The sequence below is a fragment of the Eubalaena glacialis genome, chromosome 4 (assembly GCF_028564815.1).
Source record: "Eubalaena glacialis isolate mEubGla1 chromosome 4, mEubGla1.1.hap2.+ XY, whole genome shotgun sequence".
NCBI classification, from domain to species: domain Eukaryota; kingdom Metazoa; phylum Chordata; class Mammalia; order Artiodactyla; family Balaenidae; genus Eubalaena; species Eubalaena glacialis.
This window is the reverse complement of record NC_083719.1, coordinates 153,732,070-153,758,636: the sequence shown is the minus strand read 5'-3', so window position 1 is coordinate 153,758,636 and position 26,567 is coordinate 153,732,070. Positions and strand designations below refer to the sequence as shown.

General features: G+C 51.7%; 1 protein-coding gene across 1 annotated transcript in view; it reads right to left on the bottom strand.

Annotated features, from left to right (window-relative positions):
* ERGIC1 (endoplasmic reticulum-golgi intermediate compartment 1) overlaps nucleotides 1-26,567 on the bottom strand; it is a 110,110-nt gene that overhangs the window by 9,945 nt on the left and 73,598 nt on the right. Inside the window, exons 5-9 of the mRNA XM_061189937.1 lie at nucleotides 23,823-23,947; nucleotides 14,498-14,602; nucleotides 9,798-9,858; nucleotides 5,513-5,613; nucleotides 2,871-2,993 (exon numbers count right to left, since the gene is read on the bottom strand). Coding sequence (XP_061045920.1) covers nucleotides 2,871-2,993; nucleotides 5,513-5,613; nucleotides 9,798-9,858; nucleotides 14,498-14,602; nucleotides 23,823-23,947 — 515 coding nt within the window. The remainder of the gene's footprint in view (nucleotides 1-2,870; nucleotides 2,994-5,512; nucleotides 5,614-9,797; nucleotides 9,859-14,497; nucleotides 14,603-23,822; nucleotides 23,948-26,567) is intronic.

The following is a 26,567-nucleotide window of genomic DNA, read 5'->3' as shown; positions in this document are numbered from 1 at the left end:
GGCTCCCGGGGGTCTTTGTGCTTGTGTGTCTGCGTGCAAGCGTCATCCCCACATCTGCCGCCCTGCGACAGAGGCCTCTGAAGCTCCACAATGACGCCATCTGCCAGGGACAGCCGGCTGGCTCACTCTGGGCTGACCCCACGGTTGTCGTGGCAACCAAAATGGCAGCACGGGGCCTTCAGAAAAACCACCAGGCTAATGATGTCAGGAGTTTCCCCGCAGCACGGCCCCCACTCAGGTGGAGGTGGGCAGGGCTGGGGTGGAGGAGGGGCTGGTGGCCAAAGGGAGGAGGAGAAGGCCTCTGGGTGATGCAGGACGGGCTCTTCCCCTGGGATTTTTGGGACCTCCAGCTCTCAGAATTCCTTCCCCATTGAAAGAAGCCACATGGCCTTCACAAGACACGCTATGTTGGGCACCCTGGCATGTACTATTCCCTTTGCTAAGACCCTCTCTCCCTCACTCACCAGTCTAAAAAACGTCTCCTCACCCTTCAAGACCCATCTTGGGGTTTCCTTCTCTGAACCTTCCAAACAGAAGGGAGTCTGCCACTGGAGTACCTGGTACACAGCTCCATCGGAGCCCCTGCTGGATGGGACTGCAGTTCTGTGTGCTCGCCCATCTCCCCCACCAGCTGCGGAGCAGCTTAAGAGCAGGGATTGCATCTAACTTGCTATCCCTGCTGCAAAGCACAGGGCTTGGCGCATGGTAAAGTTTAGCAAACATTTAGCAAATAAATGAAGTCGCTTCATTTCTCAGCCACCTGCCAAGGGATCTCAACACTCAGAGCCTCAGCTGTCTGGAATGCAGGGGAAACAGGAAGGGGGCCATGAAGATCCTTCCCGACCCTATAGTGAGGTGTGGGTACAGGGGTTTCTCTGCCACCATCAAGGCCGCAGACCCCAGGGCCTCTGAGATGCAGACCACGCCCACACAGAGATGCCACCTTGTGTCTTCGCTTCTGTCCAATTTTGGGTATGCAGTAAGAGTACTGGCTGAGAATCAGCGCCAAGACCCACTTAGTGTGCTACCCTGTGGGGCCTTGGGTAGAATCACTTGCTCACAGATTCCCTGATTTGGAGCCAAAGGGTTAGTATGTATCCCTCCAAAGTGGCTGACCCCATTTACACCAGATAGTATACACAGGTCCCCTTGCTTTGCATCCTCCCAATCTTTACAGTGGCAGGTCTTTAATTTCTGCCAGTCTGATAGGATTGAATTGGGTTGTTTTGAATCTCATTCCTCCAATTTCTAGTAAACTTGGGCGTCTTTCCACTGCCAGTGTGGTCTCTTCTGTCAATGGTCAAGTCCTTATCTATTTTCTTTTTGGTCACTTTTTCTTACTGATTTGTAGAAATTTTTTTTTTTTTTAATGTATAAATTCTGAAGCATACTTCTTCCTTATATGTGTGGCAAATATCTTCTCCCAATCTGTGTCTGGTGTTTTAGCTTTATGTTAGGTGCCCTTGGTCGATCAGAAGTTTCAAATTTTTATGGAGTCAGAGAACAGTAAAAGGCCATTTTGAGGCTCATATAAGCACCAAATTTTGACACCCTTTGTATCCACATGGCTTTCTATAATTTCAGAGCTTCCCTTTCGTAATCTGCTTTGAGTCCCACGAGGCCCTGGGAGGTAGGAAAAGTGGGGACTGTTATTCCTATTTCATCAATTATAAGATGGAGACCTTGTAGTGGACATCTGGCCTTTTGGCCGTCTAGCATCCAGTCTTTCCTCTTCTGGTAACTGGCTTCTGATTTTTCTCTTGGGGAACCCCACCCCCTCGTAATCTTTGTCCTTGCAGTCTGGGTGGGGCTGGCCAACTGGAGCACACCATTCATTCTCCAGGCCACAAGGATAGCATGGGACCTGAGCCAGGCCAATGACAGTGCCATTCTATCCAAAACTTGAGGTAGGATTACTGAGAAAGAGGTACTTTCTACTGGTAAATTTTATGTGAAAATGAAGCCAGTACAGAGGAGAGCAGGATGAAGAGAGGCCTATTCCAGACATTTGTACCTGGATCTAGCCATACCTGAAGCCCACATATCCTTCAAGCCAGCTTGATGTGGGGTCCTGTCTCTTCTGTAACAGAGTCCTAATACAGACCTAGTCAGAGCAGGAAATGAAAGAGCCAAGACTGGACACCTAATTCTGAATCATTATTAAAAGTATGAAGAGATAGAAAAGCAGTTTCTAAATCTAAGAGGGAGGGAAAATCACCTCATCTCTTCCACCTTTGCTGACTCTGGCTTACCGAATTTCTCCAGGCCTCTTGGTTGGAGCAGGGCACTGTGACCTGGCTGTTCTGACCCCAAGGACATTTTCAACGGGAAGCCAGGATAGTACTTGATAGAAATAGTCAGCATCAAAGAAAACTGACATCAGCTTGAAGCTGCCTCACAGAAGATTGGACTTGGTGGAGACAATGGCAAAAAAGAAAAAAGAGAACAGACAGGAAGGAAAGAAAGAAAAAAACCTGACAATATCAGCAGCTAGAGTTAGAAAATAGACATGGAAAAAAATGAGTGAAATCTTCACTGTAAAACTTACACAGGAAAGGATAAGCCCTGCTAAGAATAATTTCCATAAAAATAAAAAACTGGAGAAAATCAGGAACATCTAACTGAGCCATATAAAGATGGAATTGCTTAAGGAACGGAAGTGATTGAGTGGCACTCCCCTCTGGAAAAGATTTTCTTGATGAAATGCCATCGATATTGATGTGCTTCTGATGACATTTCTAAACATCCTAGAGGTCCCAGCCTTGTGTGGACAGGCTGAGCCCCTAGCCCTGTGGGCTGCATCCTGCTTCTTGGAGAACCAGTTGGGGTGCCAGGAGAAGGAGCTCATAGCAGGCACCCCGCCCACTCACCGTGGTGATGAACCTGTACAGAGGCTGCCGTCTCTCCGTGTACTTGACCGTGATGGGGCTTAGGTCATAGCGGAACCAGATGGCGGGGATGATGCGGCCAGTGTGGCTGTAGGCGACATACTCCTGGGGTGGAAGAAGAGCGAACAGGGGATGGGGATGTGAGACTCAGGCTCAAACCGTGTCGCATGGGGGATGGGGGGGGTGGTGGCAGAGGGTCCCCGGAAACCCACAAGAACGGGCTCTTCTGCCTCTCTCCCCCTGCAGAGCCAGGCTCCACGGAACCCTCCTCTCACACCCTTCCCCCCAGTAGCTCTGCCATCAGCATCTGGATGGCCACCATTCACTGGGAGCATTTTGGACCCTTTGGGCTGCTTGGAAATGGACTGCATGACCTTGGAAGCAGCACCACAATCAAAATAGGAGAGCAGAGCTGTCAAAGGACAAGCGTGAGTGGGCTCAGTTTGAGTAAAGGCCTATTTCTCCCTTCAACTCCTGGGCCATGCAGAATCCATTTGTTTATTCAGTGATAGTTCACTGAGCACCTCTCCTGTGTGCTGGCCCCTTGCTGGTTGCTGGGGACCCTGAGGGGAGTACGCCCTGCCCCATCCCCAGAGGGACCCACAATCTGGAGAAGGAGGCATGTAAAAATATGTGCAATACTGCAGCACCATGAACGAATGGCCCAATCTCCCCAGGGGTGTCTGGACAGCTTGGCAAGGAGGGGACAGTCCTCATGACATCCTGAGGGGGGTGTGTGTGAGAGAGAGAGAGAGATGTGGGGAGTAAGCTTCTTCAAAGAGGGAACACACAGAACTGGAAAGTCAGAGGGCACAGCCCCACCACAAGTCTTCCTCAGAAGGCACCGGCCGGGACTCCAAGGATGCCAAGGGGCTGAATTAACAGTGCATCCCCTTCAGGATGCTGAAAACCTCTCGGTTAGTCTCATTTGTCCTCAGCAACTGGAGACCAGACTTTAGCCCCAACCCCAAATGCTAAGGCCCAAGCTCTGCAGCTTCTCCAAGGACAACCCTGAAACTTGCCTCCTCTGTTGGATTGCCACCAACCCCGACGGGCGCAGCCTCACGCGCTCACAGGGCAGGCCGGGGCTGAGGCCGCAGAGAGAGCTGAGCAAGCTGTCCTGGCTGCTGGGCCTTTGCCAAAGCCTCAAGGGAAGGAGCCTTGGGCAAAACAAGATCAGCTTTCTCCCGGGAGAGCTCATGGGGCAGGGTGACTGTCTGGGTCACAGCCCAGAGCTGAGGGACAGAGGAAAATAATAAAAAATAGCAGCAGTAGGTACCACTTGACAAAGCCTTCTTTGTGGGTTTGGTGGTTTTAAAAACACTGCCTCATTTGACAGCGACTTTATGAGGTGGGCACCATCCCCGTTTTACAAATGAATAAACTGAGGCACAGAGCGGTTACGTGACTCGTCCCAGGTGACAGAGCTAGTGAGTGACCGAGCCAGGTTTGAAACGGAAGTTTGCTCCACAGCCCACACTCTTTCTGTTCACACTGCTTCCACCTTCTCCCATCTGTCAGATGCTGTCAGCACTTGAGGGTTCCAGTGAGATGCCCTCCAAGAAACAGGACCCTTCTGCCTCGGAGAGTTACACCAGAGCATCAGTGCAGGTGGAGCAGAGTAGAGGGACCCCAAGTCACCCAAGAGATAGTAGCTCCCAGCCTGGCAGGCTCAGAGGCCCCTGGTTCAGACTGAATAGGTGATGTGATCAAGAGACCAGGTTTTGGAGCTGGAGGAGAAGCTGGTTCTAATCCCCATTCAGCCATGTTATAGCTCCAGGACCACCTCTCAGTGCCTCAGTGGCCAAATCTGTAAAATGGGGACAATAATAGTCCCAACGTCAGAGCTGTCTTGATGATTGAAAAAGATGGTGGAGGTAGAAAGCTTAGCATAATGTGCAGCCCATTGTAAGTAATCCATAAATGATAGCTACTACTCTTACTATTATTATCATTAGAGCCAAACAATGTATCACCTTAAGGGGTCTGGGCGGTCCTGGAACAGAAAAAGAAGGAGAGTCCTGGTGTAAAGGGGTCTACTGGGGGTGCCTCAACCAATGGGCTTCAAGCATTCATGTCCCATGGCAGGGTCATCTCCGGGGAGACTGAGGCTGTCTTGGCTTGAAACCACTGTCTGTCACCCCATTCTGCTGGCTCTGACTGTGCTTTGCTTCCCACCAAGGCCTGCCTGCTTCTCCGTGAATTTGAGTATTGGGGTCCTGGGACGTACCTGTTAACCAACAGCCATCTGGTGTAATTCCAGAGCCTCATGATTCTGGATAACGAGCTTGTGCCCCATGAGCCAGAGCATCTGTTGTGTGCTAACCAATCAGGGTCCCGTGCCTGAATGACCAGGGCCAGATACAGGGCAGTGGAGATGTCTGCAAGCCCTAGACCTTTGGGACAGGCCACCTGCCTGCTCTTTCTCCAACAGATCACACCCTATGTCCCGGTTCGATTTCGTCCCCTTGACTCTGAGACTGGCCTCCCATCTTTACCCAGGGTAGATCACCCCTCCAGGAAAGGCCTGTTGAAGGGAATCAGAGGAGATCGCGCCCAGACACTTGTCACCTCGGCTCTCAGCCAGCAGAGGGCGCGATTGCACGCAGCTGCCACCCGTGTACCTTGTTGGCCACCGTGTACTGATAAGAGTACCGTTGCTTGCCACTCTTGTCCTCGTAAACCGTGGGCACGATCTTCAAGATGTAGTCGTGGGAGGCGAGGGCTGTGGGAAGGACACAGCAGCATGAGGCAGGGGGACGGGTACTGCCCGGCTGGCAGCTCGTTTCAACCCTAGACCTGCTTGCCATTGCGGGGGGTGGAGAGGTACTCAGTCTGCACAATTTCACCACCAAACGACCCCTCTTCATTTCTCCCTTTGGGCACCAGGAATTGAAAGACTCCATCGGTCAGGATCTTTACTCCTGCACTGTATATAATGTTAAATTCTAGTAACAACCCTAATGTCCATCAACAGGGCAGCTGTTGAGGAGGGGGTGTGGAAGAGGCCACTCTCCAAGTGGGTATCACTGAGTGAAAAGAACTAAGTTATGGACCAGGGTGAATAACATGTTTCCATGTATTGGGGGCAGGGAAGACTCACTCCTCTACATGCGTGAAGAATGTAGAGAAGAATTTGCTGAAAAGATGCCCAAGAAACTATTAGCAGCTTTAGCCTCTGGTGGGGGGCGGGATAGGAGGCAGGATTTGATAAAGGTCACACTTTACTGTGCACCCTCTCATCCTGTTTGAATATTGTTACTTTTGGAAAAAAACTGGGTTCAAGTTTTAAAAAAGAATCCACCCACCAGAAAAACTGCACCTATCTATGATGACTGATTAATTTCTTTCCCCATTTTCAATTAATGGGAGATTAGTTCTTCCTCCACCTGGTCCTGTCATATTCCACTGTAACTCTTACCCCTTCCCCACTGGATAGGGGAGACTGCGGAGGGCAGGGACTGAGCCTTACTCATCTCTGTGTCCCTAGAACCCTGCACAAGGCCTGGTACAAAGTGGACAGTGGCAAATGCTTATTGAATGAATGAATGGATGGACGGCTGACTGGACAGAGGCATGAATAGAAGAACAGATGAATCAGCTTCTGATAAGCATGAGGTAACCGGAATCAAACACTAGGCTGATAGAATGCTGGCCCAAAGTTGCTAAATAGCATCCCGGGAAAGGTGATATTCCCCTGGGCCTTCTGGGATGCTGGGAGAAGCTCACAGACCCCTCTATTGCCGCCTTCTAGAATCTCGGGTCAGGGACCACGCAGCTAAAACAACACAGAAATTCAGGCTTGTGGGCTCTAATCCTGGTCTCCTGGCTGAGTCAGTCCTGAGTCCTTGGACTCATCTTCTGTGAAAGGGTAGGGGATGTAGATGGTGTTCACAGCCTCTTCCTGCCAACACTGCGTCTTGGTAAGGAAAGGGCGGTGTTTCTTGAACCCTCTTGAGACCTGACTCCTCTAAAAACCTGGAGAAAGTCCTGCAGCCTCAGGGCTAAGCCCATGAAGACCCCAACACCTCTCTGCTCAACCCCGCCGGTGCTCAGATTGTCAGGAGCACTAGGGCCACCCAGGATTTAAAAGGCAGACACCTGGGCCTCACCCCAAGGGTTCTGCTCAGTGGGTCTGGGGTGGGGCTCAGAATCTGCATTTTAAGCCAGGAGCGCAAAGACCACACTTGAAATACGGAGTTCCAAACGCCCATGGCCCCGCGTTAAAAACCTGAAGGAACGAGACAGTGAATGCCTTATGAAAATCACACCTGTAATAGTTTTGTTCAAATTTGTAAAACACACAGATGATCGTAAAGAAAAAAAAAAAATATCACCCACAAAGCCACCCTCCACAGAAAATCGGAGATTCGCATTCTCATGTATACACTGCTAGACTTCTATTTATACTTATATTTCTATTTCCCTAAACATAAATATAAAATTGGATCATACTGAACCTTCTCCTGAGAACTGAACACCGCGGACGCTGTGTCAGGTCTAAGATACAGCGTAAGGTCTACGGCATTGGTTTTATCCATCGCCACATCCCCTTGCACAGCGCCTGGCACATAGCAGGTGCTCAGTAGCTGCTTGTTGCCTGAACACCAGTGAGGTTCTGACACATCACGGTCACTGCACTCATCCCCCAGCAAGGCCATGCACAGTGTGCTCGACCAGGCCCCTGGGGCCAGACACTGACGCTGCGGCTCATTTTCACTCTTATAAACAATGACCTAAATGACCATTATTTCCTTAAATCCTTGCACACTCTCTATTTGTTTCCTTAGCTTACTCTCCTCTAAGTAGAATTGATGACTCAAAGGCAATGACCAATTTTAAGGCCTTTGGTACAATAGAGTCACTGCCAGTATCTTCAAACAGAGTGGTCTGTGCCTGGAAGAAAAACAGGTGTGTTGCTAGGCATGGGGGTTACTGTACAAAAGGTGGTCAGGGAGGGTCTCTCTGAGGTGGTGGCATTTGAGCTGAGACCTGAATGACAAGAAGCAGCCCCCCATGGGGGACCTGGGAGCAGAGGGGAAAGCGGCGGGGACGCGGTGGGGGTGGGTACTGGGCTTGAGAGCTGAGGAAATGAGAGCCCGCTCTACCCCGGCTGTCTGGTGCATCTCATGCATCTCTCTTTCCACTGAAGCCAGCCTGAGATGGCTTTCGTCAGTAGCCCGGGAGCAGGAAAGGTTTTCTGCCCACACCCTCCATCAGCTTGCACACCCTGGGGCCTTCCTAGCTTGATCTTCTTCCAATATCAGGCAGCTGAGAGGTCCAGGCTAACTGCAAGCAGGTGGGGACAGGCCTCTTGGGACAACACGCTGCCCGCACGCAGAACCACGATGAACACCCCACCATACGAAGAATCGTCTCCCTCCAGTATAATCAGACATCTGCGTGAAAACCAGGGGGCGCAGTTACACACTGACATGCTGTGGGGAGCAGCATGAGTGGGTACGGTCCCAGCTGGGAAGCAATACGGTAAATGTAAAGCAAGTCTTGTAAATATCAGAGGCGTTACTGCAATGGTGAAAAGGTAGAAACCACAGACGTTTTCCATGAAAAGACAGTGCCTTAAAGCACAGCAGAGCTGCTAGATGGGCAACCGTGCCTCCATTACCAGTGGAAAAACTGTACACGAATTGTGGTTATGATATAACACCAGGTACAAATATCAGAAGGTAAGCTGCTTGGAAAAAATGACTTCTGCTCACAGGCAAGGATTCCCAGGGACATGGAGGAATGAGAAGCTTGATTTGTTGGGGCAGGTCATGGAGGGTAGTTCTCTTTTGCTTGGATTATCCCAATTCCATTCCATGCTTAGGCTGGTAGAGAGTACAGGTACACCTCGTTTCATTGCTTCACTTTATTGCCCGTCAAAGACACTGTGGTTTTTTCTTTTTTTTTTACAAATTGAAGGTTTGTGGTAACCCTGTGTTGTCAGATGATGGTTAGCATTTTTTAGCAATAAAGTATTTTTAAATTAAGGTATTTACATTGTTTTTAAAGACATAATGCTACTGCACACTAAATAGACTTCAGTGTAGTGTAAACAAATTTCCTATGTACTGGGAAACCAAAAAATTCATGTGATTTGTTTTATTGCAATATTCACTTCACTGAGGTGGCCTGGAACTGATCCCATAATGTCTCCGAGGTCTGCCTGTGAATGTATTTTAAGAAATGATTAAGGACATATGGGTGAAAAGGTGAGCTCAGGTGAGGAAATAAGAAAAGTCTTGGTAACCTGTCCTACAGGACCCAGTGGGTGGATCCGCTTGAGCAGACAGACCTCCCAGGCCCGTTCTGTGCAAGGCCCCACGTGCGTCTGCACAGGTGTGTAGGTATGTGTGCTCTTCTGCAGGTCTGTAAAGACATGGCACGCTCTTTAATCTGGGCCAAGGTGCCAGGGAGCCCAGCGGGGAGGAGGCTCAGGGAGGGGCCATTCGTGGGTGGGAGGGGCTGAAGCAGGAGGAGGGGGTGGGGTGGGGGGCAGCCCAGGTGGCCAGATCTGGCTGAGCCACCCACAGCCCTGTTCTCACGGTGCCACTTAGAGCCAGGATGAATTCTGGCTCTGTCACCCACTCCCTGTGGGATCTAGGGTGATTATCTCAACTGACAACAATTATGTGGCAGTAATGATAATAATAATGATAACATCCGGTATTCATGGAGCAGTGATGATGTGCCTAGGACTGCCATGACAAGTCACTTTTCTTCCCTTCTCTGTGAGATGGGGATAGTTCCACTTCCTCACAGGCTAGCTGTGGGAATGAAGCATTAACAGCTTGGCTTACAGCGAGGGCTTGGTAAACGTTCCCTCCTTCTCCGCCCCGTTCCCTCCTGCTGCACTGGGAATCTTGGGGCAGAAAGCTGTTCCCAGTGTGGGTATGGGGTACATACGGTTGGAGGTGAGTCTGTCTGCTCCCCCGAGAGCGTTGAAAGCTCCGTGGACGTTCTGGACCTGTGGAGAAGCACAGTGAGGGACTGACCCCAGGATGCTACCACCTCTAGGCTTGGTCCTGGCTGTGGGAGAATGGCCAGGTGCAACCTGGTCTAGGGACCTTACCCGTGTGTAAAACAGGGATCCCGCATGGTCTGTCTTGTAGAGAGGTTGTGGGGAGCAAGATACAGACGCGGCAGAGGCCTGACACATGGTAGGCACTAGTTTGCTTCCCATCTTGAGCACTTACTATGAGACACTCAGTCCTGGGTACTTAGCGTCATCTCATTTAATGCCCCTAATGATGGACCATGGGCCCATTTTACAGAAGAGCAAACCAAAGCTTGGAGAAGCACCAAAATTTGTCCAGCATCCCACAACTGGTAAGTGGCTGAACTGAACTCTGAATTCAGGTCTGTCTGACCTCAAGCCTACATGGAATGGCTCTTTCCATTAAGGCACACAGAAAACTCAAGCAAAGGCAGAGCTGCGTCCCAGCATGCTCCTCCTGAGACCCCCACAGCCCTCTGAAAGAGGACCCAGGGCTGCTGGCTTCTGACGCTGTCTGCTGTGGGGAACATATAGCAGTTGTGAAGACACTCCTCCTCACGGCAGCCGGCCCAGCTGTGTCCCCCTGGCAAGGGCTGAAGGCCATGTTCCACCTCTCCTCTGAGGACAACAGGAAACCAGGTCAGCCTCAAGGAGAATCTAAAGCAGGACAAAGTATGCCCGATACATGGAGCATGTCATCATGGGCATGGTTAACAAGGGCTGCTGGGGTAGGCGTCCTGGAGGGCTTCCTGGGGGAAGTGACACTGACACCAAGATTTGTAGGAAAGTGGGAAGTTAATCACACCAGCAGCTCATGCAAACACATGAGTCTGGAGACAGTCTGGAGAGAAACAGAGCCCGTGTAGCCCTAGAGAGGAAGAGGGTGAGGAGTGGGAAGGGAAGAGGTCAGAGAGGTAGGAGGGGACAGGCTCCTGCAGCGAGGGCCACTCCAGGAACAGTGGGTGACCTGACCCTGATCCTGGTCTCAGGTCGCTGATTTTATCGAGCACTTAACAGAACTGCGCACTCTCAAGAAGCTCAAAGGAAAGCTTGTCCATTGCTGCCTCGGGATTGACTGTCTAAAGACTTCGTTTCTAACCCAAGAGGACAGTGGCTGTAGAGGCAAGAGTGCTAGAATAGTCCCTCACATCGTTGCATGTCAGGGTTTTATCTGACATTCATTTGTATGATTATTTGATTCATTTCTGTCCTCCCCTCTAGACTATACGATACTTCACGTGGGCAGGGACCACGCTCATCCTCACCGATATGTGCAAGGCCTGGCACATAGTAGGTGCTCAATAATTATTTGTTGAATGGATGATGGATGAATAGATAAATCCTCAGCTAAGTGTTCTACATCTTTTAAAAATCCTATTTCCGCCATAAGGGCCAAGCAGAAGGCTGTTACTGTCCTGTTCTGTAGCAGCAGACAGCAATGCAAGGCTGCCCCTGTCCCTCCCCTGTCCTTCCTCTCTTCTCCTCCTGCCCCCTGGCCTTGGCTGTAGCCCTTTCCTCACCTCCCTACCTGCAGCCTTGCCTCACGGCCGGTCTTCCACACGGCAGGTGGGTGCTCTTTCTATGACACCCACCTGCCTGGGTCAGCCCCCACCTTCCTAAACCTATTGTGGGTCTCTCGCTCCACCTAAAACTCTGCTCCCCCCTCCAGATGGACACTGCTGAGCCCTCTCTGCTGACTCTGATGAGCCTCTGGCATCTCATGTACAGAATATCATTCTGATGTCATGGACACTTGCTGATCCATTTTTTCTGAAAGTGACCTTTTCTATGAAAATGACTGGTTGGATGTGCCATAGAGTGGGTTCTCTAGGAGAGGGGTGATATGCAAGACTTCCCTGTCCTGTGCTTGGCCAAATCCTTCTCACCCTTTAGCACGTGGCTTAGATGTCACCTTAGATGTCACCTCCTCAGGGAAGCCCTCCCTGACCTCCCAGGCTTGGGGGTACCCCGCCCCCACCTCCACATCACTGTCCTGAATCCTATGCTTCTCTTGTCCCTTGTAACTACGTTTATTTACATTTAATCTCTTCTTCACTTGAGGGCAAGAATCCTGTATGGTTTATCCACCGTTGTTGCCCCAGAGCCTTGCACAGAGCCTGGCGCAGAGCAGAAATTTTGAGGGGGTCTGATGAATCCATGAACCTATGAGGCACAGTCAAAGAAGACCCGGGGCCAGACACACCTGGTTTTCAAGCTATATGACTCTGGGCAAGTTACTGAACTTCTCTGACCCTGTTTCTTCCTCAGGAAAAATAAATGCCACCCAGCATCCTTCAGGGAGTTCTTGTGAGGGTTAAACAAAGGGTCATCTAAACACTGCTCTCTAGGTGAGAAAGTGAAGGCTTCAGTGCAGGCTGAAGAGGTCAAAAGTTCCCATGAGGAAGGAGTGTGGATTCTGGTGGTGCTGCCAGTGAGATGCACGGCCCTTGGTCGTGACTCTGGTCTCAGTCTCCCCACGTGCACACTGGGGTTCACAGTGCCTACCTCCCCGGCTGTGTCGAGTATCTGCTGAGCTGGTGGGTTGCAAAGGCAGCTGGGGTGCTGCCCAGTGCTCATATATGGAGGGCCCTCGGCCATCCACCTGCCTGTGGCTTGTCAGCTCCCATCCCACTGGGGTGGTAAGCACCCCACGTCTGTCTCCCCCATGGCCGTGTGAGCCCCTGTGGGCCGGCAGCATCTTACCCTGCAGGGCCTGGTGCAGAATGAGAGCACAGAGGACAACTACAGTGGCCATAGCTCATTTCACGGACCGGTTACTCTGTGCCAGGCAATTGTTCTAAGAACTTCACGTGCATTAACTCATTTTATCTTCACTACAATTCTACGAGGCAGGTACAATTGTTGTCCCCATTTTACAGATGAGATAACTGAGGCTTAGCAAGACTAAATAATTTCTCCAAGGTCAGACAACTAGTAAGTGGTGGAGCCAGGATTTGAACCCAGCAAGGCAGGCTGGGGAACCTCCACACAGCAGTCCCTTGGATGGAGAGATGGGAGGTGTGCGTGTGAAGCTTGTGTGAATTCACCTGCAGGAAGTGAGTCCACAGTCCCAGGGCAGGCCGTGCTTCACCGAGTGTGTAGACAGCAAGTCTGGCCCAGGGAGACTGGGACTTCTCTGTTCCTAAGCACTGTCTCCCAGAGGAAATTCTCTGGGGCCTCCAGAAAGGCTGGGAAGGCGATGACCGGGCCACTCGGGCTGGGCAAAGGTGCCCCGGGAACGAAGCACAAGCAACACGAAGGGAGAAAGGAGTGAGAGAGGGCACGGGAGGCGGTCCCCATGGTGCGGCCCGAAGCCAGACTCTGATTCAGACCCAGGCTCTGCACCAGGCTTTACCCTCTCGGTGCCTCAGTTTCCTCATCTGAAAAATGGAGACAATATATAGTATCTACCTCTGGGGCTGCTGAGAGGGTAAAAGAGGATCGTGCTTGTGAAGTAAGGTGCTCAGCACACACAAAGCATTCAACCAGCATCAACATTCCTGCTGCACATGGATGTATACAGCATGTACGGGGGGTGGGGGGAGTGGAGCAGTGCAGGCATGTGTGTGCCTCTGGTTCTGTATGTGAGATGTCCCAGCCGGGTGGGTCTGTGTGTATCTCTGGGTGGTGTGTGTGTGTCCAGTGTGTGGTCTTAGGGAGCATGTATGAGCACACATGTGTCAGGGCACACTTTTCGGTGTGTGTCTGATGATTGTGTGCGTGAGTCTGAGCAGACGTGTGTGCACACGGTGTCGGAACAGTGTGTATGCGTGTGCCTGTGGGCCTGCGAGGGCCCCGTGCACAGCTCACCATGCCTGGAGGGCACTCACCGTGCCTGGAGGGCCCCCACCCAGCAACCTCAACCAGGAAACAGGATTCTCATCAAGCCAGGCTTGGGGTCAGGAGCCGGGTCGCGATGCCAGCACCACAGCTGGAGTGGTTACTTCCCCTTCTGAGCCTCGATTCCCTCTGTCACGCAGGGTGTGGCAGAATTCCCCTTCAGCACTGTGCTGCTGGGGGTGGAGGAGAGATGGAACATCACAGCTGCCCTGCCCGCAGCTGGCAGAGATCAGGCGGTCAGTGTCTGCTGCCATGGGGAGGAAACTGTCGGGCCGGGCCTGCTGGACGTGGCCCTCTCCATCAAAATCACAACAAGGAGTCTCAGGACACTTCCTTCACGCCTATTCAATGGACATGGGCGCTGACGCTACAGCGGACAGGGCACTGGACTCGAGGCAGACGCCTGCTGGGGGGTCCTGGACAAATGGCTTCTCTGGGCCCAGCTCTAGGTCTGTAAGATGCGGTGCCGCCTCCTGCCTCATGAGGCTGCCCTGGCACAGAGAAAGCACGAGCACTTTGTACTTGCTCATGAAAGCCAGTTCCCTCTCCCAGGCCCCGGTCTCAAGCCGAGGTTCCAAGTTGAGTGCAACGTTGATGACATGGCAGCCGCATGCTCAGAAGTAAGGCAGAGGGGTTGTTTGATGGAGCAGAGGCTCGAAGGGCATGACGCCTCTGGAGGGCATCCCTCTATGTCCAGTGAGGACAGAAGGCTCTGGTGATGCAGCCCCTGGACGCCCACCTCCAGCCACCCCATCTGTGCCCCTCTCACCTGCAGCGTGTCCCCAAAGGAGAGCTTGTGGATGACATGGGTCATGTCCGGGTTCTGTGGCTGGGCTGTGGCACTGTGTGTGGACACGTGGAAGTTGCCCGGGACCTGAGGGAGAGATGGAAAGTTTAGGAGTTGCGTTGGCTGCCCCAGAGGGTGGGGTGCAGGGCTTCACCCTGGGGTCAGGCAGATCTGGATTTGGATCCCAGCTTGGCCACTTCCCAGCAGTGGAACTTTGCAGGAGCCTCTGGTTCCTCGTCTGTGGAAAGGGGGTGACAACAGTGGCTACCCGAGAGGACTGCTGGGGCTGTGGGTGGGAGGGTGCATGTGAAGGACCCAGCTGGGTGCCTGGCACAAGACCACGGCTCGAAAAGGCAACTGCCCACCATCAACTTCCTAGCTGTTTCCCTCCCCGGGGGGTCGGGGAATGACCTTTAGGCCTGCAGACTAACGAAGCTTCCTTGAACTCCAAATCAACACCATCGCCCACCCAAATCTGCCCCATCACCCTAGACTGGGGGTTCCTTGAAGGCAAGACCACAGCAGCCCACTTTCCTCCCTGGGTCTCAAGGCTGTGCAGAGCGCAGCCAGTGAGAGGTACTGAATGAATGTCTACTCAGTGAACGGCACTGATGAGGCCTCCACGGAGACTCCGGGGGCCTCTCTCCTTCCAGCTGCTCAGACCAACACTTGGTGTCATCCTGGCCCCGTCTTTCTCTCACACTGACGTCCCACCCATCAGGAAATGCTGTCACCTCACCCTCAAGACGCCCAGCATCTGAGCCCTCAAGCCTCCACTGCCTCCCTAGACCAGACAAGGCGGCAGCCTCCCCACTGGGCTCCAGGCTTCTGCCCTTGGGGTCCCCAGGCCTTTCCCCAACAGTAGCTAGAGGGGGCCTTTTGAACCCAATGTTTGATCCCATCACCCCTCTGCCCAGGACCCTCCAAGGCTTCCCTTCTCTTGAGTTGAAGCCACATCCTCACGTCCTCTTCTGCTTACTCCCTCTGGCCACGCCGGCCTCCTGCTGCGCCGGCAACAATGTCAGTGTGGTCCTCGGGCCTTTGTGCCTGCGTCCCCTTCCTGGAACCCTTTTCCACATGGCTCTCCCTCAGGCCTCTGCTCTGGGGCCCCACTGACCCCCACATCCCCCAAGCCCCTTACGCCGCTAAAGCACTCAGCATCACCCGCCATCTTATCCTCATCTTGTTCTCATCTGTGTCCTCCAACGAGAATATAAGCTCCATGCTGGCAGGGTTTTTGTCTGATTTGATGCTGTATTCCCCAGGTTCTGGCACAGAGCAGGTGCTTAATAAATATGCATGGGATGAATGAAAGAATGAGTAAATGACATTAATCCTTAGAACAGCACTTTTGGCTTTGACACCTGGTAATTCCCATTTTACATAAAAGGAAACTGAGGCTCAGAGCAGTGAAGAAACTTGCTACGGTCACCTGACAAAACCGCGGCCATCAGACTTCCCTGGTGGCGCAGTGGTTAAGAATCCGCCTGCCAACGCAGGGGACACGGGTTCGAGCCCTGGTCCGGGAAGATCCCACATGCCGTGGAGCAACTAAGCCCGTGCGCCACAACTACTGAAGCCCGCGCGCCTAGAGCCCGTGCTCCACAGCAAGAGAAGCCACCACAATGAGAAGCCCGCGCACCACAGCGAAGACACAACGCAGCCAAAAATAAATAAAAATAAAATAAATAAATTAAAAAAAAAAACCAAAAAACCACAGCCATTGACCTCAGCGGCCCTGGGCTGATGGCCATGTGGAGCCAGCCCTTCAGGAGGTGCAAAGCTTGGGAGATGATCCAGACGAAAGCCTGGCCTTGGATGAGCCCCTGGCCTGCTGTGACACAGACTTGGAACAGAAAATGAGACTGCATGACCTACACTGGACCAGAGGGATGCAAAGACTGTGGGAGCCACGGGGGAGGGCCCCCAACTCAGGTGTGGGTGTTCTCAGGGGAAAGAACACCCTGTGCTAAGGCTCTGAAGATAAGTCTGCATCACTCAGGAATAAGGGGAAAGGCATTTGGGCAGAGGGAACAGCATGAACAAGTATGGAGATCAGAAACTGCCCAGTTGGTGGGCATGTGTAACAAACTAGAAGAGCTTGGTATTACTGAACCCCGAATAAAAGAGAGGCCTGGGGGAGTAGCCACAGCAGGAAACAAAGAGGCATTAAGAGGGAGGTGGGGCTGTTTAGCAAAGGCCTCAAACACCACACTGAAAAACTCAGGGTTTATTTTATTCCAGCTCAACAAAAGTTTAATGAGCTGCACTAGAGGAAGGAATAAGGTTTACAGCTTAGCATCCGCTTATTTTGTAAGCACGCCTGTCTCAAACACAAAGTTGTGGGTTTCCTGCAGGAATATTAATGTCTTCACTAGGGCCTAAGCTCTGGACTGACGTGAGAGGTACCAGGCTAACAGGGCATGGCCCAGGCTCAGTGAGCTCACAGTTAAGTGTGCCATGGGCTGCTTGGAGGTGGGGGGGGCAACCTGCTGGGTCTGGCTGGGGTGAACAGAAACAACAGCTCTGAAAGATCTCCCTGGAGGGATAGCACTGCCCGCTTCAGGGGCCCAATTACCCATGGTAGAGTAGCAGGTGAGGGCCACATGCGGGCTCCAGTCTGTCCTCTCTTCCTAGCTGGGGAACCTTGGGAAAGGTCATTAACCACTCTGTGCCTCAGTTTCCCCATCAAGATAATGGGGATAATAACCAAAAAAGGTTATGGGGGGATTAAATGAGGTGAATACAAAGCCGATGGCAGGTGTTATTGGGTTGGGTTTACAGGATGAACATGTCTGAGCCAAGAGACAAGAACCCTCCCAGAAGAGGGAACAAGCATGTACATGGGCAGGGTGTGGGGAAAACCCTACTGTATTCTAAAAATACTTTAAACTTCATTTTTACTTATATAAATAATACCTGGATATATTTTCACTATTAAAAATCCATGTGATAAAGTCAGAACTAAAGTCCCCATTGCCTACCACCCCCAGAAGTAAGAAACAAATAGCATCCGGTGTGCATCCTTCTGTGCAGTGACATGGGGCCTCCCATGGACAGGGCCGTGGGCGGAGTTCAGAAATGGGTTTGGAGTCTGGGCCTCAGGCTCCCAGAGTTAGGTGAGTCAAGGAGGCTGGCGCCCGCACATCTGCCACCCGCTGCTGCCCCTTGAGGCTGTGACTCAGTGACCCACTCCCCCTCGGCACGGAATCCATCACAGGTGGCTGACTCACGCCAGCACACGCTGGGCTGAAGAAAGCAAAGACGGTGCTTTTAGAGCTGTGACTTAGGAACCTACGTCATTGTCTCTGACGGGTTTTAAAAACATATAGATGGAGCCAGGCCCCAAACCGTGGCCCATCCTGTCCTCCTCCAGGGGGGCTGGGTGATTAAGCAAGGACTCCGGGCTGCTGGGGGCCTGCTGGGGGCTGCTGGCGCAGCTTGAAACATGTGAACTCTGACATCTGGCTGCTGGCTGACTTCCTGATGGATGGATAAGGGGGCCACAGGGCAAGTGTGAGCCTGATGCTGGGAGATATAGGGGCGGGGGCCAGCTGCTGACCTCGCCCGTCATCACGGCTGGCTTTCTTATCTGAGCACCCCTTGACTGAGAGCTCCAGGAAGACACGAACTCTTAACCCTCCAAGGGTGGGGGGCAGAGGCTGGCCTCAGCTGTGACCGAGATGCTGGCCAGAAGCAGCAACAAGCAGGGGTGCAGGAGACAGAGCAGGGGCCCTGGTGCCAGGCAGGGTTCAAATCCTAGCTCCTGGCCCTTTAGCAGGTCACTTAATCCCCTGTGCCTGTTTCCTTAGGACTGTCACAAGGACTAAATGAGTTAATACTAGTAAAGGGTCGGGTGAGAACCCAATAGGTGGCGGCAGCCAAAAGGTGAGGGCTGGTGTGACCCTTTTCTAGAATCTCAGCTGTCCCCTGACCAGAGAAGACCCACTTCTTGGACGTTATCCACGCACATTTCACGAGCACACTTGCAGCCAAGTGACGGTGGGTGCCAGATGATGAGATCACAGACACCCCACTGACAGGAGTTAAGGCCAGCCGGGGAAGGGCACCGAGACTTGTCCCATCCCTACTGCCATATGTGCTTTACAGATTTTAATCTGTTCACAACTCACAACCTGTGAGCGCAGTATCATTATCCCATTTTACAGATGAGGAAACCGAGGCTGAGAGAGGCTAAACTGCCCAGTCATTCAACCAGTGAGCATTGTAGCCAGGATTCTCAACCATAGGTCTGTCTGACCCCAAAGAGCAAGCTCCAGTTCAGCCAGAGCCAGCGGGGGGCCTCCCTGGAGCCTAAGGGAAGCCACCCGCAGCCTGGGGCATGTTTGCCAAGCTGAGGAGAGTGTGGCGCTGGGCCATCTCCTGGGTGGTTGTCCCGTCTCTCCTGTGCCCACCCCATACTCGGTGCTGAGTAAATGTGGTCCCTCCTGTTCACCGTCTGAGGTGTTTATATCTGTTTAACCCAGGTGATCATACCCTCCTAGGGGAGGCCCCTCCCCAATAGGGAGGCATGCATGTGTCTGTTCATCTTCAACCATCTTTCAACCCCGAAGACAGGCCTTCCCTTATGACCCTATCTCAGTGGGTCTCCTCCTTAATTCCCCACCATAACACCCCCTTCATTCTCTTCCCGGCTGCTTCATCAAATTATATATTGGCTTGTTTGAGTGTTTACCTGTCACCCCGTAATAGACTGTAAGTGCCACTAAGGGCAGGGACATCAGTTGCTTCTCTGGGCACTGTACCCCGGTACCAAGTGTGGAGCCAGGCACACAGCAGACACTCAAGAGAAGGATGTATGAGTGAATGAGCCGGGGGCGGGGCAATGGTCAAAGGAAGTCAGAATGTGATACGGACAAGAGCAACATAAGGTTCATGATGGGAGGGGCAGGGGCAGGGGAAGGGGAGGGAGGGCTCCCACTCAGGCACCCACGTCAACGAGACCTGTGGGTGAGCAGCAGCTCTCCAGGCACATAGATGGGGGCAGAGAGAGGGCATCAGAGGCAGAGTGAGAGCCTGGCCCACCAACAATTCGCCCACCTCCCTGCATTGTGCCCACACTGGCCTTCCCTCATCTCCAAGGCGTGCCCTCCACTGCAGCCAGCATCCCAAGGGCTTGGCTGTGCAGTGGCCCCCTTCTCTCCCACGTGGGCTTTCCCTGCAGCACATGGGTCAGTGGTCCACCCCGTCCTTGCAGCACCAGCCCTCCTCTTTGATTCATGTTCTCTTCCAGATTCTGGGGCCCACTCAGCCCTGGTTTCCTCCTACCTATCTGGCTGCTCCTTCTATCTTTCCTCCCCGCTTCTAAACACTGGCACGCATCAGAAATCGGTCCTCAAACTGCATCCTTATCAAGACCTTAGGTTCTTACATTTTTGGTGCCATGGACCCGTTGCCAGTCTGCCGACACCTACGTTTTAAATGCTTTAAAAGTTTCGAATGCATAAAACACATAGGATCACAGAGGAAAGAAATGATGTTTTAAAACAGTAATTAAAACAGATCAAACATTTGCACATGCCTCTTTAATAATGCAGCAAATAATAAGACCTTATCGCGGGTCAACAAATTACTGTAATTTCAAAACAGCAATGAATGTAAACAGCAGCTCAGAATGATCTGTGACAATTTTAATGTGATATACATATCGGCAATTTCTATTGGTGACAAGGTCAAGGGTGCTGCTAATGCTACTATGGTTCATTGCCTACATTCATCATAGAAGAGAACGCTAAATTGGAGTTAGAGCTTCGTAAAAATAAACATGTCATTTTTTTCCCCATCCAGGTTCACAGACTCTTTGAATTTGACCTGCATTCCCTGGGGCGTCTGTGGACCCCAGGTTTAGGACGTTCTACACCTCTCCCTAGGTAATCTAGCTTAGACCAATGATTCTCAAACATGAGTGGCATCAGGATCCCCTGGGGGGCTTGTTACAACACAGATTCAGTAGATCCAAAGTGGGGCCTGAGAATCTGCATTCTTAACAGGTTCCAGGTGACGCTGATACTGCTGGTTTGGGGGCCTCACTTTGTTTGTTTGTTTTTTAAATTTATTTATTTATTTAGTTTTGGCTGTGTTGGGTCTTCGTTTCTGTGCGAGGGCTTTCTCTAGTTGCGGCAAGCGAGGGGCCACTCTTCATCGCGGTGCGCGGGCCTCTCACTATCGTGGCCTCTCTTGTTGCGGAGCACAGGCTCCAGACACACAGGCTCAGTAATTGTGGCTCACGGGCCCAGCTGCTCCGCGGCACGTGGGATCTTCCCAGACCAGGGCTCGAACCCGTGTCCCCTGCATTAGCAGGCAGACTCTCAACCACTGCGCCACCAGGGAAGCCCTGTTTGTTTGTTTTTATTGAAGTATAGTGGATTTACAATGTTCTGTTCATCTCTGCTGTACAGCAAAGTGATTCAGTCATACACATATATACATTCTTTTTAAAATATTCTTTTCCATTATGGTTTATCACAGATATTGAATATAGTTAGTTCCCTGTGCTATACAGTAGGACCTTGTTGTTTATCCATTCTATATATAATAATTTGCATCTGCTAACCCCAGACTCTCAATCCATCCCTTCCCCACCCTCCCTCCCCCTTGATTACCACAAGTCTGCTCTCATTTGTGTCATATTTTAGATTCCACATATAAGTGATATCGTATGGTATTGGTCTTTCTCTGTCTGACTTACTTCACTTAGTATAATAATCATCTAGGTCCATCCATGTTGCTGCAATCTGAGGGCCCCACTTTGAGTAGCACTGATGTAGACCTATGAAAGCCAACATCATCTGTTTACCGATGACTCCTACATTTACATCTCCAGCCCAGAGCTCTCTCTTGCACTCCACAAGCACCCCCTCAACTTCCAATTTAACATCTCTAATGGGAATCCTGAATGAAATGTGTCCAAAACTGAAGGACCGAGTCCCAGCCCCACCTCGCACAGAATCCATGCTTTCCCAAGCTTCCATATTTAGAAAATGGGACTGGCTGGTTGTCAAGACAAAAACCTAAGAGGTTTCTCTGATTCCACTCTTGTCCTCACCACCCACAACCAATTGATCAGTAAGTCTTGTTGACTCCACCTCCCTAATCTGGACCCTTCTCTCCAATGCCACTGCCACAAGCACTGTCTGTGACCTCTGCTCTTGGTCCTGTCCAGTCTCTCCCCAAACAGATGACAGAGTGATCTTTCTAAAGGTTTGCTGTCCAGGAGAACTCTCCGTGATGATGGAAATGTTTCTTATCTGTGCTAACACGGCAGCCACTAGCCACATGTGGCTACGGAGCACCTGCAGTGTGGCTAGTGAGACTGGGGGCCTGAATTTTACTTAATTTTAATCAACTTAAACGGAGCTGGTGGCTACTGTATTGGATAGTGAGGTTATAAAGCATAAATCCGACTGCATTGCTTCCTTGCTTAAAACCTTCAAATGGCTACCATCACAAGCACCATAAATCCTAATCACGGGGCACAGCGAAGACCCTGTGTGGTAGCTAATCAGCAAAGAGAGTCCCCATGAACCACACCTCCCAGCACCCGCACCCTTGGGTAGCCCCCCCCTCCCCCATGGAACCTGGGCCGGCACCTAATTCCTGTTAAGCCATAAAGTTTGGCAGAAGTGATAGTGTCTGCTTTAGCACTTAAGGAGCCCTGAGCTGTCATGGAAGAAAACCACATGGAGAGACCACATGGAGACAGAGAGACAGGTCCAGGTGTCCCAAGCATCTGGGCCAAGCCTCACAGCCATCCAGCGGGGACTGCAGGAAGGACGGCATACTGTCTAAAGGGGTCATGAGCTCCAGATCGTTGTTTCCAGTGAAACTCGGGTCCAGTGCGGCTAGAGCCTCTGACTTTTAAAAGCTAGAAATCTGGACTCCCGGTCTTTTGATATGGGCTCTGATGGATCTGAATACTGTATGGGGCAAATGTAACTGGTTTTTGGGTTGTGTGTGGCCAGTGAGTTTGCAACCTCTCAATGAGATGGCAAGGATTAGAGGAAGGGCATCTGAGCAGAGGCTACAGGAGGGCAGGCAGAAGCCAGTGGCTCAGCCTGGCTGGGATTGGGAAGCGGAGTTGTGGGACATGGGGATAGCTGTGCAACCTTGCCCAAGATACTTAACCTCTCTGGGTCTCAGGTTCCTCATCTGTAAAATGGTGCCACCTCACAGGCTGTTGAGAGGCTCCACTGCGATAACACATAAAAAGAGCCGAGAAGGAACTTCCCTGTTGGTCCAGTGGTTAAGACTCCGTGCTTCCAATGCAGGGGGCCTGTGTTCGATCCCTGGTCAGGGAACTGGATCCTGCATGCCACAACTAAGAGCCCGCATGCAGCAACTAAAGATCCCACATGCCACAACAAAGATCCTGTGTGCAGCAATGAAGATGCCGTGCGCTGCAATTAAGACCCGGCACAACCAAATAAATAAATAAATCTTACAGAAAAAAGAGCCGAGAAGAGTGCTGGCTGCTGCCGGGATTCCCCAGCTCTCCCAAATGCACCGCGCTCACACCTTTAACTTAGGATCTGAAGTTCCTGGTTCTAGCGACAAAACAACAGCAATACCGGAATGGTCCTTTGGAGCTGACCAGGTACTTTCAAACCTATCCACTCTCACTCCTCCCCTGCTTCATTCCTCCTCACAGCACTTACCACCCACTGAAATGCTTTCCAGTTTGCACACTGTCTGCCTCGCTCCACTAGAACGGAAGCCCCGCCAGCGCAAGAACGCTGCCCACCTAGTCCAGGCATTGCCCAGAGCCAGTAACCCACCCTGGAACACAGCAGGTGCTCCATAAAAGTGTTTTGAATGAATGAACGTGTGCTCATTTAATCATCACATACACTTTGTAAAGTAGAAGGTACCATATTATTATATCATCACATCCTCAGCCTAAAGGTGTGAAAACTGAGGTTAAGACAGGTCTAGTGACCTGGAGGGCATTGCTTGGCCAAGACGGGGTAGGGCTAGGACGCACACTCGGGCTCAGGGCTGCCAATTCTACCGTCTTCTCACCACCCACTCCTTCTGCGTTGGGGAGAGAAGTAGCTCCTTCCTGAACCAGCCAGCTGGGGCTCCAAACCTCAGGGAGCCTGAAACCCACCCCCGCTCCAGATTCTCAGCAGGAACTGCCAGGTGCCTGGATGCTGGCCCTCAGCTTGCCAGGGCTCTGGACACGGGGGAGGGCAAGTGGGCACACAGCTCCACCATCCAGTTTCCAGGGAAGAAGGGGACCACGGGGATGGGGAGCAAGGTGAGAGGGGACCAGGCAGGGTCTCTGTACCTTGTTGATGCTGAACTGTCCCTCGAAGCGGCAGCCCACCCCATTGTTCAGCGGGATCCTCATCGAGTTGTCAATGTGCCCCACTTCGTGCCTGCCCATCTCATCCTGGATGTCGAGCCCGACCACTGCAGGAGGCAAGGAGAGAAGAGTCACAAACATCCAGAAAAACGGGACCAGTCCCCTCCTCTCGGGACCCCTCATTCATCCACTTCATGGACAGGCAGGGCCCCCGGCCATCCAGGAGCTCACAGCCTAGGGCCCAGAGCCACAGAGAAAGGGGTCAGCCAGCAGAGGAGGAGGAGAAAGTGATGGCTGGACCGAGAGCGAGCGAGCATTCCTGTTCCCTGCCACTCCCAGTGCCGGCTGGAAAGAGTCAGGGAAGGCAGTAGCTAAGTGGGCCAGGGATGGAGGACTGCAGGCTGCAGGGGTGCAGAGCCTGCTAACCGTGAGGCTGCAGGGAGGCAGCAGAGGGTCGGGCTTAGAAGGTGGTCTGAATCCTGGCCCTGCCTTTTACCAGCTTGCAACCTTGGCTGAGGCACTTAACCTCTCGATGCCTTGGTTTCCTTCTCTGTAAATGGCGGGGGTGGGGGGAGGGAGTGAGGAGTGGGCGGGGATAACAATTAAAGCTTCCTTGGAGAATCACGAGGATCAGATAATTAATATGTGTCGAAAATGCTTAGAACGGGGCCTGATGCTCAGTAGGTGGCAAGTACATAATAAATGTCAGCACTTACTATATCTCAGACAGTCTCTGGGTTCCCTGGGCGTCATTCAGGCTCAGGCAGTCATTCATTCACATCTTCCTTTACCCAATGCCCGCTCCTCCAGGCCCTGCCCTCCAGGAGTGTGGGCACTTTTCTGGGTTCCTCAGTGCACTAAGGGGTCTGGAGTCCTGGTCCTGACTCCAATGTGACTCTCCATCACCTACTGTGACTCAGCTTCCTAATCTGCAAAATGGGCAGGCCCAAGCCAACTGTATTCCCTGAGATGGTCCAAGAGGCAAGCGAGGATCCCTGTAAACTATGGAAATGCAGAGATTTCCCTGATCGGAGCGCTAGAAAGCAGGTTGCGATAGAGAGAAAGAGCAGCTGGAAGCAATTTTCAGTGAGCTGACTGTAAAAGGGAAAAATGGGAAGAACCCAGTCTTCCTCAATGGGCATGGAAGTATGCGAGGGCCCATCCATAGAAGGGAGTGTGATACGCCACTAAAAATGATGCTTCCGGGTCTGTCGTACGTGGGAAATGCTGATGTCGTAATGTTCGGATTAAAAGAAATGCAAGCAGGTCCCCGTTTGAGTCAGCAGTTCCACCCCCGGGGAGCCCGTCCTCCAGACGCACACGCGTCCAGACGTGTGCACAAGGCTCTGAGCAACCTTATTTGAAATTGTGACGACTGGAAGCAACCCAACTGCCTGTCAACGGGGCACTGGTCAATGGCACAGCCCCCTCCGGAATGCTGTGCAGTGGGTACAAGGAATGAGCTAAACCCATATGTGGGGAGGGGCAGTCTGCGCTCTGGGGCTGTCTGGGCTGTCCTGTCTGTCCTATCCTGTGGTTCCTGGCTCTGCCCCTACACTGTGGCACCTCGAGCAAGTCACCTAACCTTTTTGTGCCTCAGTTGCTTGTTCTATCCTAGGCTTGCGAGGATTAAAAAAATTAAAACAGAACTTACTATGGGCTAGACACTCTTCCAAGTGCCTTTTCCATAAGAAGGCACCATCTGAACATCCCTGTGGGGAAGATAATATTATCAGACCCATCCTATACTGGGGGACACTGACGCACAGAGAGGTTAAGTAACTTGCCTGAGATCTCACAGCTAAGAAACAATGGCGCCTGGGTTGAAACCCATAGAGTCTGGATCCAGAGCCCACACCCTTTGGCCACTCTGCTAGAACACCTCTCATCTTAAGGCACAAACACAGCCAAAGGATTCAGGACAGGGCCTGCCCCCGAGTAAGAGCTGAATAAATGGCAGCTGTGGTTATTATTTTACTAATATTATGAGTAATATAAGAACAGCTCCATGATATAAATGGAAAAAACAAGAAATCCCAGAAAGGTTCCCTGTAGTTGGGTCCCAATTATGTAAAAAGAAAAAAAAAAAAAAACACCAAACATGACATATGTTTGCAGACAGACAGACAGACAGAGATACACAGGGGTGAGTGAAGGGGTCCCAACTGCTAACAGGGGCTTCCTCTGCGGTGGTCGGCATGTGGGAAGCACGTACTTCTTTTACTTTTTTCTTTATATATTTCTGTATTTTGAACATGTATCTTTTTTAAAAATAAAAAAATGTATCCCTGTATTAGTTGTTTACCAGAAAAAGATTATTATTAAAAGCAGGATATGAGATTGCACAGGCAGCATGATCTCAGCCATGTTTAGAAATGCAGGGAACGGAAGGCCAACGGGATGGAACGGCGTCAAATGTCAACTGATGTTGTCAGCGGGGGTGGAATTATGGGCGACTTCTCTCTCTGCTGCTCTGGATTTTCCAAAGGTATAATAGTGAGCATGCATTTTCTTTTTCCTATAATAAAAATTCAAAGTTCTTTGAAAGAAAAGCCGAAGTGCGGGGCTCTAGTGGGAGCCGCTGGGGTGGGCAGGGCCCGGTGGATCAGCACAGCCCGCAGCTTCAGGTCGCCCACCCCTCCTGGGCCACCGCCTGGAGCTGGGACCGAGCCTGGAACCACATCCTTTCCTGCCCCTGCCCCCCTGGTCCCAGTCCTCTGGCCTCAG